At 42.1% G+C, this 16,191-nt stretch overlaps 1 protein-coding gene across 1 annotated transcript; it reads left to right on the top strand.

Annotated features, from left to right (window-relative positions):
* The first annotated feature begins 11,284 nt into the window (after positions 1-11,284).
* On the top strand, positions 11,285-14,291 carry LOC138358078 (homeobox-like protein HDP1). The gene is made up of 2 exons (XM_069315553.1): positions 11,285-11,308; positions 13,656-14,291. Exons 1-2 carry the CDS (start codon positions 11,285-11,287, stop codon positions 14,289-14,291), a joined length of 660 nt encoding a protein of 219 aa, XP_069171654.1.
* Positions 14,292-16,191: the final 1,900 nt, after the last annotated feature.

Raw genomic sequence — 16,191 nt, 5'->3', positions numbered from 1 at the left:
ATATGTGATCCCTCACACCTGGTTTAACTGGACAGAAAGCAGCACAACACTGTCTCACACACCTGGTGTTGTCTCACATATCTGGTGTAACAGAGGAAGAAGGCTGCACAGCCTCTGAAATGAATAAACGATGAAATTCCAAGACTATAACCTCTGCGGAAACCTATTGTTCATTCTGTCTAAATCTCGACAACAGGCGAGGAAGTGGATGTCTGCAGACATTGAATGTTGCATTGTGAGTCGCACCAGGTGCTGCACCACCCACTCAGGTGAAGGCGGCTCTACGGTGACGCACACACTGCTAGGCACCACCCAGCCAGGTGAAGGCGGCTCTAAGGTGACGCACACACTGCTAGGCACCACCCAGCCAGGTAAAGGTGGCTCTAAGGTGACGCACACACTGCTAGGCACCACCCAGTCAGGTGAAGGTGGCTCTAAGGTGACGCACACGCTGCTAGGCACCACCCAGCTAGGTGAAGCCGGCTCTAAGGTGACGCATACACTGCTAGGCACCACCCAGCTAGGTGATGATGGCTTTAAGGTGACGCACATACTGCTAGGCACCACCCAGCCAGGTGAAGGTGGCTCTAAGGTGACGCACACACTGCTAGGCACCACCCAGCCAGGTGAAGGCGGCTCTAAGGTGACGTACACACTGCTAGGCACCACCCAGCTAGGTGATGATGGCTGTAAGGTGACGCACACACTGCTAGGCACCACCCAGCCAGGTGAAGGCGGCTCTAAGGTGACGCACACACTGCTAGGCACCACCCAGCCAGGTGAACGTTGTTTCATATGAAACACACAAGCTTGTAGACACCACCCAGGTGAAATTATTTCCCAGGAGGTATATAGGTATACAACTATACATGTTGGCATTAAGGTTTGAAAGAAAGCAAGGGGCTCGGGGGATTATTTAGTGCTGGGATTGTTTATGTCTGTTGGCTAAGGATGTTGGGTGTTGCTGAAGTAATGTGGTGTATTGTCTTTAAGAGGACGAGACTCGTGTTGTAGTGATGGTATAATTATCTTTTTCCGCGATCCTCTCCCAAAGTTACTATTTCGTGCCATAACTTAGCTCACAGGTGTATTGCTCGGAGGGAAAGAAGGGGAAGGAATTACCCTTAAGAGTGGAATTGGGCTTCCATCTACGTAATTGGAACGAGTTCTTGTGTGCCGATGGTGGGGAGTGTGAAAGGTGTGGGTGTTTGGCTTGTGAGTTTGGGGTTTCTCATTTGTTTCAGTTTTGACATCTGCCTTCTACTTTATCGAAGATGAACGGAGTATCATAGTGTTTTGTTCAATAATTTCCCTCAATGTTTGTAAATAAAAATATTCATATGAGGGTAAATGTTGATATGACGTAAGTAGAATTTATTTTCTGTCTCGCTTAGTGGGAAGTACACTGCGTTCGTTTAGTCTGTTTTGGCTTCGGCTGTCCCATCTTTATTATGTGGGTCCTCATGTCCAACTAGATGTAATTGTGGATATGTTTTGTATTTCCATGGTGTTGACTGATTTATATACGTTCTATCTCCTTTCCCAAGTACCAATAACCTTTGGTATTGCTTAATTTTGTCTGCACAGAATAACTTTGAAGAGGTGTAGATGATTGTCCGTAGTCATGTACGTTAACAATGTCTCTAACGTACTACCAACAGACACTCACAGCTTCTACCACCACCGAAAAAGTGTTGAGCGTCCTCACTACCACCACGACACTCGACTGCACCAGCCAGCCAGCCAGCCAGCCAGCCAGCCAGCCAGCCAGCCAGCCAGCCAGCCAGCCAGCCAGCCAGCCAGCCAGCCAGCCAGCCAGCCAGCCAGCCGGCCAGCGGGTGGGCAGGCGGGCGGGCGGACGAGAGGGTAGGGGAAGACGGGTGGCATTGAGGAAGACATTAAGTGCCGCCACAAAGACAACCAAAGTAGAGGTAGCACTAATGCTGGGCGTCGGCCACCTCACCTTGCTGCCGTGCTAACATAACTCACGCTCCACGCACCTGATGTGTGAGCTGCCTTATGCCCTACACACCTGATACTCTCTTGTGAACTTTACCCACTTCCTCACACCTGCTTCTAAGCCTTGGCTCTATCTTACACATCTGCTTTTTGTAATTTAAATTCTTTCTTGCTCTGACATAAATTGCTTATAACATATCTGATTTATTTGATAATATATTTTCCATCTGTGTCTCTGCTTGAGTGATGGTTAGAGCTTACTGGAAAGTCGATTATTTGGGTAAATTTTTTGTTAGGTCTATATACCATATTATTCTTGAACCATCTGTGTCAGTCTGCCCTAGTTTATCCTGTGTGTGTGTGTGTGTGTGTGTGTGTGTGTGTGTGTGTGTGTGTGTGTGTATGTGTACTCACCTAGTTGTGTTTGCGGGGGTTGAGCTCTGGCTCTTTGGTCCCGCCTCTCAACCGTCAATCAACAGGTGTACAGATTCCTGAGCCTATCGGGCTCTGTCATATCTACACTTGAAACTGTGTATGGAGTCAGCCTCCACCACATCACTTCCTAATGCATTCCATTTGTCAACCACTCTGACACTAAAAAAGTTCTTTCTAATATCTCTGTGGCTCATTTGGGCACTCAGTTTCCACCTGTGTCCCCTAGTACGTGTGCCCCTTGTGTTAAATAGACTGTCTTTATCTACCCTATCAATCCCCTTCAGAATCTTGAATGTGGTGATCATGTCCCCCCTAACTCTTCTGTCTTCCAGCGAAGTGAGGTTTAATTCCCGTAGTCTCTCCTCGTGTGTGTGTGTGTATGTGTGTGTGTGTAATTACCTAAGTGTAATTACCTAAGTGTAGTTACAGGATGAGAGCTACGCTCGTGGTGTCCCGTCTTCCCAGCACTCTTTGTCATATAACGCTTTGAAACTACTGACGGTCTTGGCCTCCACCACCTTCTCACTTAACTTGTTCCAACCGTCTACCACTCTATTTGCGAAGGTGAATTTTCTTATATTTCTTCGGCATCTGTGTTTAGCTAGTTTAAATCTATGGCCTCTTGTTCTTGAAGTTCCAGGTCTCAGGAAGTCTTCCCTGTCGATTTTATCAATTCCTGTTACTATTTTGTACGTAGTGATCATATCACCTCTTTTTCTTCTGTCTTCTAGTTTTGGCATATTTAATGCTTCTAACCTCTCCTCGTAGCTCTTGCCCTTCAGTTCTGGGAGCCACTTAGTAGCATGTCTTTGCACCTTTTCCAGTTTGTTGATGTGCTTCTTAAGATATGGGCACCACACAACAGCTGCATATTCTAGCTTTGGCCTAACAAAAGTCATGAACAATTTCTTTAGTATATCGCCATCCATGTATTTAAATGCAATTCTGAAGTTAGAAAGCATTGCATAGGCTCCTTGCACAATATTCTTAATGTGGTCCTCAGGTGATAGTTTTCTATCTAGAACCACTCCTAGATCTCTTTCTTTATCAGAATTCTTTAAAGATTTCTCACATAATATATAGGTTGTGTGGGGTCTATGTTCTCCTATTCCACATTCCATAACATGACATTTATTAACATTAAATTCCATTTGCCAAGTGGTGCTCCATCTACTTATTTTGTCCAGGTCTTCTTGAAGGGCATGACAATCATCTAAATTTCTTATCCTTCCTATTATCTTAGCATCATCAGCAAACATGTTCATATAATTCTGTATACCAACTGGTAGATCATTTATGTACACAATAAACATCACTGGTGCAAGAACTGAACCCTGTGGTACTCCACTTGTGACATTTCTCCATTCCGATACATTGCCTCTGATTACTGCCCTCATTTTTCTATCAGTCAGAAAATTTTTCATCCATGATAGAAGCTTACCTGTCACCCCTCCAATATTTTCCAGTTTCCAGAACAACCTCTTATGTGGAACTCTGTCGAAAGCCTTTTTTAGGTCCAGATAGATGCAGTCAACCCAGCCATCTCTTTCCTGTAATATCTCTGTGGCCCGATCATAGAAACTGAGTAAATTCGATACACAGGATCTTCCTGATCGAAAACCATACTGTCTGTCTGATATTATATCATTTCTCTCCAGGTGTTCTACCCATTTAGTTTTGATTAGCTTTTCCAATACTTTCACTATTACACTTGTCAATGATACAGGTCTATAATTGAGGGGGTCTTCCCTGCTGCCACTTTTGTAGATTGGAACTATGTTAGCCTGTTTCCACACGTCTGCTACGATTCCTGTACACAGGGATGCCTGAAAGATCAGGTGAAGTGGAATGCTGAGCTCAGATGCACATTCTCTCAGAACCCATGGTGAAACGCCATCTGGGCCAGCTGCTTTGTTCCTCCCGAGCTCCTTTAGCATATTTTCCACTTCATCTCTAGACACCTCTATCCGCTCTATGTTGTTCTCTGGAATTCTTATTGTGTCTGGTTCTCTGAAGATTTCATTTTGTACAAACACACTTTGGAACTTTTCATTTAATGTTTCACACATTTCCTTTTCATTTTCCGTGAATCTGTTTCCCATTTCCAACCTCTGGATATTATCCTTTACCTGCAATTTGTTGTTTATGAATTTGTAGAATAGGCCCGGTTCTGTTTTACATTTATCTGCTATCCCTTTTTCAAAATTTCTTTCTGCCTCTCTCCTTACTGCTGTATAATTGTTTCTCGCATCTTTGTATCGCTGGTATGTTTGGGGGTTTGGCCTCTTCCTATACTGATTCCATTTTTGTGTCTTTTGGTCTCTTGCCCTCTCACAATTTCTGTCGAACCAATCCTGTTTTCTGGTCCTGCATCTCTGTTTTGGTATAAATTTTTTTGTGCCTTTATCATATATTTCACAAAACTTGCCATACATCTCATTCACTTCCTTGCCTAGCATCAAGTCTGTCCAATTATACTCACTAAAAAAATTTCTAAGGTCACCATAATGTCCTCTCCTGAAGTCTGGTTTTTCAACTGCTTCAACCTCCTTATTTTCTTCCAGCTTATAACGCATTGCATACTTTATTCCCAAAAAGACATGGTCACTTTTACCCAAGGGAGGAAGGTACTGAATGTCAAATATCTCTTCCTCCTTCCTGGTAAATATCAAATCTAGCATGGAGGGAACGTCCCCTTCCCTCATCCTCGTAGCTTGTTTAACATGTTGATACAAGAATGTTTCCAGGATGAGGTCTACAAATTTACAGGTCCAAAAATCTTCTGTTTTAGCTTCATATGCTTCCCAGTCTATGGATTTCAAGTTGAAGTCACCGACTATCAACAGTCGTGATCTATCGTTATCCGCTCTCGCTATAATCTCTCTCATTATTGTTATAAGACCTTCACGTTTACTATCTAGCTCCTCCTTTGACCATGTGCTGCTTGGCGGTGGACTATATGCATTTATCATCATTAGTTTATCATCCTCATAGCAGATCTCTAGTGCTATTATGTCAACTTCTTGTGGATTGGCAGTCATTATTTCCTTCACCTTTAGGTGTTCTTTCACCAGCACAGCAACGCCACCGCCTTTCCTAATTTTTCTGTCCCGTCTCCAAATTGAGTAGCCCCTTGGGAATATGACCTCATTTAAAATTACATCTTCAAGTTTTGTCTCCGTGAGTGCAACAATGTCTGGTGTCTGCAGCTGTATTACATCACTTAACTCCAGTATCTTCGATCTCACTCCATCTATGTTGGTGTATGCAATCTTCAGGAACTTGTTCCCCCTCTCCTTATTCTTCACTCCCCCTCTCTCTATTGATTTTGTTGGTTTGCCTTTATGTACCACTTTACTGGTTTGCCTACCCCTATCACTTTGTAGAAAAAAGAATTTATTGTGTGTGTGTGTGTGTGTGTGTGTGTGTGTGTGTGTGTGTGTGTGTGTGTGTGTGTGTGTGTGTGTGTGTGTACTCTCCTAATTGTGCTTGCGGGGGTTGAGCTCTGGCTCTTTGGTCCCGCCTCTTAACTGTCAAACACACCGTCAATTGTCAACACATACACACAACTGTGTGTGTGTGTGTGTGTGTGTGTGTGTGTGTGTGTGTGTGTGTGTGTGTGTGTGTGTGTGTGTGTGTGTGTGTGTGTGTGTGTGTATTGCAGAGAGTGAATGCCATCAGTATTCCCCTAGAGCCAGAACAAACCGGGAAGAGTGGACCACTCACACCGGAACCATCCATATGTTTCCAGCCGACTGCCATGCATCACACACAAACAGCTGGTGTGTGTTGACTTTTAACCCTCATCCAAACACAAACTGGATCGTATGAATGATACATATCTCCATCTGGCATGGTGGGCAGTGAGCTCTGTTACTGGGCTAGGCTTGGCTGCCTTCTGTAGCGGGGTGGGATATTGCTAGACTAGGCTGCCTTCTATAGCGGGGTGGGATATTGCTAGACTAGGCTGCCTTCTGAAGCGGGGTGGGATATTGCTAGACTAGGCTGCCTTCTGTAGCGGGGTGGGATATTGCTAGACTAGGCTGCCTTCTGAAGCGGGGTGGGATATTGCTAGACTAGGCTGCCTTCTGAAGTGGGGTGGGATATTGCTAGACTAGGCTGCCTTCTGAAGCGGGATGGGACACTGCTGAAACAGACCATCTTTTGTGCCAGAGCGGGACGTATCTGAACCAAGAAACCTTCGTTCATTCTCTGAGTTATAAACGTTAGAGTAGCACAACAGGTGGGATGGTTAATTTGAAACATGGTGCTACGATATATGAGAGAGAGAGAGAGAAGAGAGAAGAGAGAAGAGAGAAGAGAGAAGAGAGAAGAGAGAGAGAGAGAGAGAGAGAGAGAGAGAGAGAGAGAGAGAGAGAGAGAGAGAGAGAGAGAGAGAGAGGTCTCTCTCTCTCCTATCCATCCCATATTCTTATCCTGACCCCTTCCAAGTGCTATATAGTCGTAATGGCTTGGCGCTTTCCCTCTGATAGTTCCGGTCACTATTCTTTGTAATGGGGGTTTATAAATTTGCATGTAGAGGGGAAGGCTAACGAACGCCTTTCCCCTATTATGTCCTCAAACAAACTGCTTAATCAGGCCTACCAATGTCCACGTATGATGCGTAGGTCTATATTTCCGGTAACCTAGTACAATAACTCAGGCGAACCATTTCAAAACACCTTACAGCATCACAAGGGAAAATTAAAAACTTTCCAAAACAACATCTTGTGGACACATTTTTAGCCCATCAATATATCATGCTCAGGCGAGCAGCTGAACCTTAACAAGAGTGACCAGACAAATGATAACCTAGGTTAAAAAAATCACAAGGTAATTACATGTTAACCACCACGTTACGAATGAATATTATGCTAGTTGTGAAATCGCAGTGGGCCAACTGATCTCTTTAATTCCAAAGTGAGATTTGTATTTTATTGATTACCTAAGGTCCTTAGAAAGAAAAATATTATTACATTCTCGCAAACGACGCGACGGTTCTAGACGCCGAAATTGACAGTGACAATAACAGCTGCCTAACGACACAGTAACACCATTACAAATGTAAAGTAAAGCTTTTCTTAATTTTCCCGAAACGCTGCAATATACCAAGATCACCAACTTCCATAATACACCTTAATGTCGTGTGTGTGTGGAGCACTCAACGCAACTCTGGAAAACTTGATTCCTAGAGGCAAAAATAGCCTAGTAACGTTCCAGATGGGGCCGTATTACTGGCTGCTGCGCCTCCCGGGTACTGAATAAATCTGCAGCTCAACGGGATTACACCGGAAAATATATAACGTACGCAGCACAACCACAAAACGAGAGCGGACACTAAGCCCTCTACTCGAGAGATTTCTTTCCAACTTGCAACAGGAAATATTAATGTGAAGATTTCGAGGGGCGGTCGACTGCATTCCCCCACCAAGAACAACAGCAGGATATACTGGGACGTTAAGACGTGTGCAGGGAGGCGAGTTGTTGATGTGGCCAGACGCGAGCAATTAACAGACAGTGACTGGTTTCTACTCAGGGATGATAATATTTTGATTTAATTAGTATTATCATTTATGCAAGGTTATGGTAAAGAGTGAAAGCGTGCAGAAAGGAGCGGAAGGAAATCAGTGAGGACAGAAACACTGAATGTGTGCAATTCACTTGTGACCAAATTAGATTTTTTTCACTCAGCCTGGCCTGAGGCTAGGTTTCTCCGGCGATACTCTGATCCGTCATGTTATTCCTATTCTGTTCGTTCGTGTATTTGCTATATATATTTATATAAGTATAATAACAGTTGACCACTAATGCTGACACAGTTCTTTAACTATGATTAATTGCTGTATGTATATATATATATATATATATATATATATATATATATATATATATATATATATATATATATATATATATATATATATATATATATATATATATCCTGGCTTGGAAAAAGAGTGCCGTGATTAGCAAGGAAGTCCTTATTGTGTTCTCTAAAACACCATTATCCTTTAGATTGTTTCATTATCATATTGGTAACATTCGAAAAGGAATATATTTGAGTGGATTATTTAGCCTACCATCAGTCTTTGTGATACGTTTTACAAACCTTAATCCTCACCTTCCTACTTTATCAGCTATTCCTTAAAGCTAAACTTGATGAAGAAACTTACTACACTTCCGTAGGGTCTGAATGAAGGTGAAGGTTAAGCCCCGATGAGTAAGTGTTATATTAAACAAAATTTTCGGATGAAGCCTAAATCCTTTATCAGAGTGCCGTCAAACAAAGTTCTGAACTAGAACATTGTTCTGAACCTGAACATTGTTTGAAAGCACTTTAATAAGGAATGTAGGTTTCATCCGAAAATTTGGTTTAATATTACGCTAACGCATATATTGGGTTTTTCCTTCACCTTCGCTAAACTTCATCTTATGTGATAAAACTCCATTATAATATATTAAACACAATTTCGTATAAATCTATTATACGGAATTATATCATCTGCAATTTAATTGGTGAAGCTAGTTGGTCAAGGGCAGTGGTGTAGGTAAAGCTAGTTGACCAAGTGCAGTGGTGTAGGTGAAGCTAGTTGACCAAGGGCAGTGGTGTATGAGAGACAGATGTGGCTCGTGTCGCTCAATGTTCTCGAGGTGATGGCTCAAAGTAGTAGCGGCCTATAATCGTGGCCGGATTAATGCAGGTAGTAGTTACTTAGTCGGTAGCAGGGCTAGCCAGCTGTCAGCACCCTGGTAGCAACGGACCCACAGATAATGGGTTCTCTTCTTTAAGGTATATCAACGCCGTCAAGGATGGAGGATAAATGCTGACCAGGTGTAGCTCGCGTATCTGTAACAACGAGGAAACCCGATGTGCGATTTTAACGTTAAGCTGTTTAGGCTTGAATAAGTTAACGTATGAAGGCAGGATGATGTCCCTGAGTGATGTGGCCAGACCGGCCTTGTAAAGTGCCAATACTGAAAATTACGTTCTCAGTGCATGTATTCCCCTAGTTGTACCTGCGGAGGAATGAACTACAGCTCTTGGGTCCAGCCATTCAACCATTAATCGACTAGTGTATATGTTCCAGAGCCTATTAGTTAGGCTCTTTCAAAGGCACATTTAAATCTGTAAATGGTTTTAAGTATAATTGCTTAAACACTATTGGTGCGCACACCAGAGACCGAATTCATGAAGCATTTACGCGAGTTTGTAAGAAACCTTTCCTAATGTTAAACACTGATGTTTAATGTATCAGAATCGGCACTTCGAGCAATGAAAATGTTTTGCAGATCTTGCATTTAACAAAAAATATATACGTATAGCTTTACACAAAAATATAAATATTGTGCAGTATTAATTATTAGGTTTACCTACACATTCATCATAGATTCTGTTTTCCATTACACAAATTTAATAGTTTTTGTCCTATGCTGTTAGTTTCATCTTAAAAATAATAGGTATGCGGTTAGAATACCCTTAGTACTTGACATTATTAAGTAATTGTTATAGTGCATGGAAATCTCATCGTTCAAATTTTATGTATATTAATTATCTTTATTTGCCAATACATCTCTCCTATTTCAAGTATTGTTACTAAATTTAGGTCTCTCTTAAAAAACTTCAGTATAAGCTATATATTACTAAGAAAGATTACTATAAATAGTCTCCTGTTTTATGTAATGTTTCTATTAATGCCAATAGAATTCTAACGACTGGGTTGTTTGCATTGTCTTTTTTTGCATTCAGTATCATGTTATATGAGCATTGGCATTTTTTCTAAATGCATAATGGGCAATATTACTTTACAGTTTTTCCTTGTATAATTTGTATTGTACTTAATTTTGTACAGTCAACTGTAAAGGTACCATATTTATGAATCAAGTTATAGAATGAATGAAGATAATTTATTAATTAAAATAAAATGAAAAAGTAAATATCTATAATATACGAGTTGTTTATGAATGCTTAATAGTTTTAATTTTCTAGGTTTACTTAACCAAAAAGCATTAGTGCACTGACCAGCTAGAAAGTATATTTTATTGATAAACGTACTCCAAGAAAAAAGTAAACTCAGTGTATATACATCGATAAATGGGGATACTGTACATATTTCGATATGTCTCCAACACACCACCACTAGGCCTCCAACGCGATTCTCTCTCTCTCCAACAATATTGAAACCACTGAAGAAATGTACAAGACCTTTTCCCCCTCCCCATGTGTTTACTGCACAACCAGCAAGTATACTTTATTCCTAAACATAAATTAGGAATAAAATAAGCTACTTATGTAAAGGGTAAAACCGAGAAGTGGAGTCCACCGAGAAGTGGGGTAAATCTCTCGGTGAATATGTTAACTGGTTTTGTTTACATACATCAGCTGATATAAAACATGTTTTTCGCTTGCTGATTACGATTACTATCGGGTAGTTTCTCGTTTGTTGATCACAACTACCGGGAAGTTTCTTTCAATTACTGTTGATCTACAGTAAAATTACCGACTGAGCAGGACTGGCAAGTAGGCTAAGGATTTGTTGTGCAGTACTGTACCTCTCTGTACTTGACACTCACGATCAAAATTGAATTTCGGTCTATGCTCAAGATAGGAATATTCGACCGTACATTAGCTGTCTAGACCTATACTGTAACCTACCTCACTATATCCTCACGTGACAATGGTGGCTTATACTGCATTTAAATATACCCGCGTGACACCAACAGAGGTTATATTGCATCTCACTGTAGGCTACCCATACATCAGATCAAGTGTATATTATAACTGTTATAGGCCTATCACGTCTGTGATACTGCTAGTGTATATCGTACTTTTATACTTGCACAACACACCGACGGCGTATCCTGCAGCTTGCTGTACCCGCGCGGCAAACTGATGGTCTACACTGTAAAACCAGAGGTTAGTATTACACTGAGCTGTACTCGTACATCACACAGATGACCTACACTGTTCGTCACGAATGCTCTACGACAAAATGAAATATAAATTCCCATTTGTTGTATATCAGAATGTATGCATTATATATAAATCACGATTTTGGTCATCGACATGATGTACGAGAATTTGCTGAAACGTTCTACCAGTACTGTACATCACTAACTTAACCGACCCCACCGAGCGTAAACGTTGTTCAATACAGACTACAAATTAATGTATGGAATGAGTAAGTAATTATAAAAAGAAGGCACCAATCCGGGAAGATACATGCAACATGGAAATGCAAACATTACCGTCGTAGCCTAATGTGACTAGCCTAACACCTTCTATCCACTCTTGACATCTACATGACACTAAATTGTAATATCAACGACTTACAATAACGCCAATGCTATCATGTTTTATTAAACCATGAAACCTAAGAACCAATAAAATATATATTCTAATCTGCTGACAAAAAATTTAACATTTAGTCTAGCAAAAACAATGTAATACGTATACGTCAATATTACATTATATCTAACCTGATACAGTACTTCAACCAAAATCATGTTAAATTCTGAATCGAAGTTTATCAGAGAAGTTGTGTGTAAAATGTGTTTCATTCACAAATGAAACACATTTTACACTGAAATGGTGTAAATTTTTACACCATTGTACATTTTTGTACATTGTACATTTTTGTGCATTGTACATTTGTACATTTGGAGGTGTACATTTTTACACCTCCAATCATTTTACACAAATGATTGGAGGATGAATTAACGAGCATTTGACCATTGTTTTGAGGACAAGCTGATATCCAAGGTCCGGCACCACTTATTTGTCTGGGGTTTACACTCCGAAAGCGCGAATATATGGATGACAGTGAATGCCCTCGTGTAAGCTATGGTAGTGCAGTTTTTTTTATCTGACAATACCCTGGTGTATTGCGGGTGCTGGAACTGTTTTTAATTTGACAATTGTTTAGGAGCTGTTTTAACCAAACAATGATCTGCTATTTTGCTTTAGTTCATAATGCCATACCCTTCAGGTCCCGCTGTAGGGTCTTGGTGTAGTCAAACTCTGTTGTCAGTATAAAGAGGTTCAGGGTTCTCAAGGCTGTGGCAGGGTATCATTCAGGTTACGATGCAAATGTCAGAATTGTTAAAACAATGTTCATTACATACATCAGATTCTTAGTTCATTATGTTGCCCTTTAGACTGCTTTAATACTCGGAAAAAAACTCAAGATAGCTTAAAAAATGCTGAACGAAGCCTTGAGGATTATCCTTGGGTGCCTCCGTACCAGTGATACTTAATATGATAAAGGAACTTAATATCCGAACACCATTGGTCATGTTACTGAAATTAATGCTCTAATTCGTAAAAGTGCTTAGGCTAGCTCCTCTTAATTCTTGCACAAAAGCTCTCCAGACCTTTTTTACTGAAGGCCATCGCAATTCAAACTGGATTACTAAAACTTCAATTGAACTCGGAATGTATTAACGTCACAATCTGTATCAAGAGATAGAGCAATGGCACAAAAAAGGGCACAAAAAAATGTCTTCGAAGATGACTATAACCTTGGATTGCCTATAAGCAACTAAAGAATAATAATGCAAAAGATTTTCAAGAAAACCTTGTAGATCTGAAGTTAAATCTGTACTAGCAATTCCATCTATCATCTATTGATCATCACATAAAATTAGACTCCTAGATGTTACTACTGCTCGGCTTAGACTTGGTCATAAGTATCTGTGGGGGGTTTGCATTACCTGCTAATGTTGACCTAACTAAATGTAAACTGTGCCAGCAAAATTATTTGCACACCTTGAGGTACTATGTAATGGTATGAAAATATAAATGAATTTAGAAACATCTCTTTGTTACATGTTCAGGAAATGTGTAAATATTTAATTAAAAATTATCTGCTACCGGAAATTTTATCAAAATAGCCCCCAACTATAGGTAATAAATGTGGATGATTGTAACCTTTCTTCCACAGTTCATTGGATGGGGGATTGTGTACATAATAAGCAAATCAATTTATGAACTTAGCTCACCACATATGTAAGTTGTTGAACTTAGAGACTATTCTTGTGGTCGATCACGAACCCATTATTGTTATATACATTAAACTATGTAACTAACTTATCACTAGTTTAACTTGCTTAGCTAAATGAATTTTGAGCTTTTCTGAACCCTTTATGTGCCTCAGAATCTTTTTCCACTATCGCACACAGAATGGGTATGGGGTGCATAATAAATGAACTAACGTAATAAAATATAAGGATTATAACATCTCACTAGCCTAATGTAGGCTTAGCTACATCAGCTCACTATCGTGGAGTGCCTACACCTGCTCGCTAACCTGGAGTGCCTACACCAGCTCACCAACGTGGAGTGCCTACACCATCTCCCCAACGTGGAGTGCCTACACCAGCTCACCAACGTGGAGTGCCTACACCATCTCCCCAACGTGGAGTGCCTACACCAGCTCACCAACGTGGAGTGCCTACACCATCTCCCCAACGTGGAGTGCCTACACCAGCTCACCAACGTGGAGTGCCTACACCAGCTCACCAACGTGGAGTGCCTACACCAGTTCACCAACGTGGAGTGCCTACACCATCTCCCCAACGTGGAGTGCCTACACCAGCTCACCAACGTGGAGTGCCTACACCAGCTCACCAACGTGGAGTGCCTACACCAGCTCCCCAACACGGAGTGCCTACACCAGCTCCCCAACGTGGAGTGCCTACACCAGTTCACCAACGTGGAGTGCCTACACCAGTTCACCAACGTGGAGTGCCTACACCAGCTCCCCAACGTGGAGTGCAACAAAACAAGTTACCAGCTGGACCAAACCTGTGGAGCGGGTTACACCGACCTTGACTTTCCACACCTGTCGTGGTCTGAAGAAAAACAATGCGTTTACACGTTAAGGGATGAGACTATCTGACAGATGCTGCTGCCACACCTGTCTACAGGTGTTGCACAATGTTGAGGACAGACTCACCTGTATTTTATGCTCACGATTCGTTCAATTCCGAGAAAATCCAGCAGACTCTTCACCAAAACTTTGTCTTAACAAGAAAATTATCAACACTCTTTTTAACTTCACAATGCACTGACTTCTTCCACACTAAATTACTGACTATTTTAACCACTTAGAATGATTAATTAGAACACGTAATAAGCAATACTCTCAAAAATCTGACGGAAATCAGCGACACACGACCTGCCCACACGGAAAGCGATCGTCAACTGCTGGTGGGTTCCGTCTGGACTCTGGAAGAACCGCCCGAGGCCGCCCAGCCACCGACCGCTGAATTTTACCCATTACCGCCCAGTTTTCATATTATTTCGCCCTCCATCACACTTGCAGGCCTCGTGTGTCCTATTTACCACACCGCGGAGGGTCCTCAGGTCTTAGCTAATGACTCAATTGGTAGGTATGTTAAGAGCGTTCTCAAATAAAAGCCGAATAAAGAGTAATCAAAGTATTTACAAGCAATTAAGTTAGGTTCCCCTGTTACAGCCAGGTGAGCAAAGCATCCAGGGTCCCCAGCACCGTCCAGTCAATGTACTTACGGTCGTTCAAGACGCCAACGTACACTTGTTACCGTCTCTTGCAAACTCTTACAGCTCAAGACTTCACAAGATTACAAAGTTGATTCATTACTTTGTCGACATGGTTACTGTTACAAGTATCAGGACAACAAATTGGACAGTGGACATTATCTAACTAGAACTGCATAATTGCTGAGTGTTGTGATGGCTTGATGGCACTACTACGAGACCTCCACTGACACTATCATCAATGGTATCCTAATAACACTCCCCCCCCCCTTATCCCGCCTTATCTTGAGGTTATCTTGAGATGATTTCGGGGCTTTAGTGTCCCCGCGGCCCGGTCCTCGACCAGGCCTCCACCCCCCAGGAAGCAGCCCGTGACAGCTGACTAACTCCCAGGTACCTATTTACTATTAGGTAAATAGCCCTGATAACAGGGGGCATCAGGATGAAAGAAACTCTGCCTATTGTTTCTTCTCTTGTTTCTTGTTCTACCGTCCAGCCCATCCACTTGGGCTGGACGGTAGAGCGACGGTCTCACTTCATGCAGATCGGCGTTCAATCCCCGACCTTCCAAGTGGTTGGGCACCATTCCTTCCCCTCCCTGCCCCATCCCAAATCCTTATCCTGACCCTTTCCCAGTGCTATATAGTCATAATGACTTGGCGCTTCTGATAATTCCTTTCCTTTCCTTGCCTGCGCCCGGGATCGAACCCGGGACCACAGGGTCACGCGTCCAGTGTTCTGCCCGCTCAGCCGCCGGCTCTCCCCGCCCTCCCCTCAGATGCCTTCCATAGTAAATCCGCAAACAAGAAAGGCAACACAGCCTATGATATATCACAATGTATTGGATTCTGCTTTAGTTAGCCCACCTGTACACGGCCTCAAGGAACACTTGGACGGGATATCCCACGCCACGCCTCCGCTATCGCCAAGGTCAACTAGGACGCCGAATAGCCGAAGCTTTCAACGACAATTTTTGAGGTAACTGTGGTCGGATTCTCGTAGATACTCGAGCTACCGGAAGCACTGGATCTTGATTAATATGTCAAGGAAGATGCGGCTTAAAAGCTGAAAATGTTACAAGAGGCTGCTACTCACTTTCCTTATACACACACACACACACACACACGTGTGTGTGTGTTTCAGGAACCTGTATACCTGTTGATTGATGGTTGAGAGGCGGGACCAAAGAGCCAGAGCTCAACCCCCCCCCCCCCCCCGCAAGCACAATTAGGTGAGTACAATTAGGTGAATACACACACACATACACTCTCTCTCTCTCA

The sequence above is a fragment of the Procambarus clarkii genome, chromosome 81 (genome assembly GCF_040958095.1).
Source record: "Procambarus clarkii isolate CNS0578487 chromosome 81, FALCON_Pclarkii_2.0, whole genome shotgun sequence".
NCBI classification, from domain to species: Eukaryota; Metazoa; Arthropoda; class Malacostraca; order Decapoda; family Cambaridae; genus Procambarus; species Procambarus clarkii.
This window is presented reverse-complemented; position numbering and strand designations above follow the sequence as displayed.

What these genes read in the sequence shown, in the direction of transcription:
- LOC138358078 (XM_069315553.1), top strand. Translation starts at nt 11,285, where the DNA reads ATGGTCTACACTGTAAAACCAGAG. An exon ending in TCTACACTGTAAAACCAGAG is followed by an intron (nt 11,309 to 13,655) that starts GTTAGTATTACA and finishes ATGTAGGCTTAG; the next exon opens with CTACATCAGCTCACTATCGT.